This window comes from Thermobia domestica, chromosome 4 (genome assembly GCF_964235325.1).
Source record: "Thermobia domestica chromosome 4, izTheDome1.hap1.1, whole genome shotgun sequence".
Classification (NCBI taxonomy): Eukaryota; Metazoa; Arthropoda; class Insecta; order Zygentoma; family Lepismatidae; genus Thermobia; species Thermobia domestica.
Window position 1 is genome coordinate 187,283,340 of NC_137457.1, and position 2,421 is coordinate 187,285,760.

A 2,421-nucleotide genomic window follows, 5' to 3' on the forward strand; every position below is an offset into this window, starting at 1 on the left:
ATACGATCAGCCGGTTGTAGATTAGGCTGAGCTGATTTCCATTTTCTTCTTTGTTGTAACTGGTTGAGGTAATCCCTGGACCAACGTTTCCAAATATACTGCTTTATTTGTTGAATCCGTTGCCATCTTCCTAGTCTGTTGATAGGTACGTCCAGTAGATCTGGTTCCGGGAGGCTGAGAAGTGTATCTCCCATCAAAATGTCCTAGACTGAGATACATTGGATCTGTAGGATCGTCGGAAATGGCTGTCAATGGTCTTGAATTTAGAATGGCTTCAATTTGAATGAGTAACGTGTTCAAATCTTCGTATGTCAAACTTGCAGTTTCTGCTACACGCCGTAGGTGGTACTTCATGGATTTTATTGAACTTTCCCATGACCCCATGGGAGGAGATCTGGTAGGAATGAATTTCCATTCTAAACCTTCTTGAGCTGAGTATTCCAGGATGTCCTTTCGGTTAGTCTTGGATTCCAAAAATTGTTGCAATTCTCGATTGGCGCCAACAAAGTTTCAACCATTGTCGCTACAGATAGATAAGCTTTTTCCTCGCCTAGCAATAAATCTCTTCAATGCTGCGATGAAGGCTTGAGAACTTAAGTCTGAAACTATTTCTACGTGAACTGCTCTAGTGGCTAAACAGATGAACAACGCTGCATAGACTTTCATTTGTATTTTGCTGCGAATTGTGGGCTTGACATAAAAGAATCCAGCATAGTCCACTCCCACGTGTACAAATGGCCTTGCTTCATTTATTCTCTTCTTGGGCAAGTGTCCAATTAACTGAGATGAACTTCTTGATCTCCACTTGAAACAAACCAAACAAATGTGTACTATTGCCTTGACCATCTTCTTAGCTCTTGGAATCGAATATCTGGTACGCAAAGATGCAATAAGAAGCTGTGGTCCTGCATGAAGCAACCTTTTATGTTCTTTTTTGACTATCAGATGGGTGAAATGATGACCTGCAGGTAGGATGAATTGGTGCTTGTTGTCGTACTCCAAGTTTGAATGTTCCAATCTTCCTCCTACTCTTAGCATTCCTTCCATGTCCAGAAATGGAAAAAGATCCTAATTGGGCTCTTTGCTGAAACTTCCATTTGTTGCTGCAAGTTCAATATTTCTTCATGATAGGTAGTATGTTGTACTATCTTGATACATCTGTATAACGCTTAACGAAGTTCCGAAGCGTCAAGACGATCGGTTTCTCTTTCTAATTTCGTGGAAAGACAATTCTGTTTGAATCGCAAACAATATGCTACTACTCTCAACATTTTGTTTAACGATGAATATCTTTTCATAAAGCTTGTTTCATGAACTGCCACCAAAGTTATCATGACTTTCTTTTCTTCTGGAATATTAGCCGGCTCATTTTGTTCTTGACATGGCCATTCTGCTGTGTGAAGAAACTCTGGACCATTCCACCATTCTCGAGACTGAATAAGAGTGTTGGTATCCGCTCCTCTACTAACTATGTCTGCCGCATTTTCTTTACTAGGCACGTGGTGCCATTGATTGATTGATGTGATTCTCTGAATTTGAGCCACCCTGTTGGATACAAATGTCTTCCAACGATTGGGAGGTGATTTCATCCATGACATAACTATCGTCGAGTCTTTCCACAGGTGTATACCAATGACCTCTATTTTCAATATGGAGAGTGTTTTGTCTATTAGCTTCGCAAGTAACAGTGCTCCACATAATTCCAATCTAGGCAAGGTTTGCTTCTTCAGTGGTGCAAATTTCGACTTTGAACAAAGTAAATTAACTTCAATGTTTCCTTGATCGTATGTAGCAGTGCTATACACTACTGCTCCAAAATTTTCTCCACTTGCATCGCAAAAACCATGTAATTGAATTTCCTTAACGTTCTCCGAAGACATTACGTTTCTTGTAATTTGTATCTTCGCCATCGCAGGTTACCAAGACATTAATTGATTCCACTCAACTTGTAGGACTGTCTAATGGATCATTCCAATCCATTCCTGTCTTCCACAACTTCTGTAAGAAATTCTTGTATTTGATGATAATTGGAACGATTAGACCTAATAGATCGAAGATAGATGACACTATGCTGACGACTTGTCTTTTTGTCATTGCAACATTACTTTCTACTGCACTTCCATTTTTACAAATTTTGTTGGAAATTACAAGTTTGTCTGTTAATGGGATCCATGCTATTCCTAAAGTCTTAACACCATCTTGCTGACCAAGTATGATTGGCTGTTGTTTTTCTCTGAAGTCTTCAGGAACTCCTTGAAGTACTTCTTCTTTGTTAGAACTCCATTTACAAAGCTTGAAACCTGCTCTGTTTAAAATATTAATAAGATCCTTCAGTAGTTCTAAGGCCTTTGTCACGTTTGGTGCTGATTTTAACACATCATCAATGTAGAAATTGTGTTTTATTACTTCTGCTGCTTCTGG

General features: G+C 39.2%; 1 protein-coding gene across 1 annotated transcript; it reads right to left on the reverse strand.

Moving 5' to 3' along the window:
* Window positions 1-510: 510 nt before the first annotated feature.
* LOC145682968 (uncharacterized) lies at window positions 511-1,047 on the reverse strand. Its single transcript, XM_081754326.1, has one exon. It carries the CDS (start codon window positions 1,045-1,047, stop codon window positions 511-513), a length of 537 nt encoding a protein of 178 aa, XP_081610452.1.
* Window positions 1,048-2,421: the final 1,374 nt, after the last annotated feature.

What these genes read in the sequence shown, in the direction of transcription:
- LOC145682968 (XM_081754326.1), bottom strand. Translation starts at nt 1,047, where the DNA reads ATGGAAGGAATGCTAAGAGTAGGAGGAAGATTGGAACATTCAAACTTG.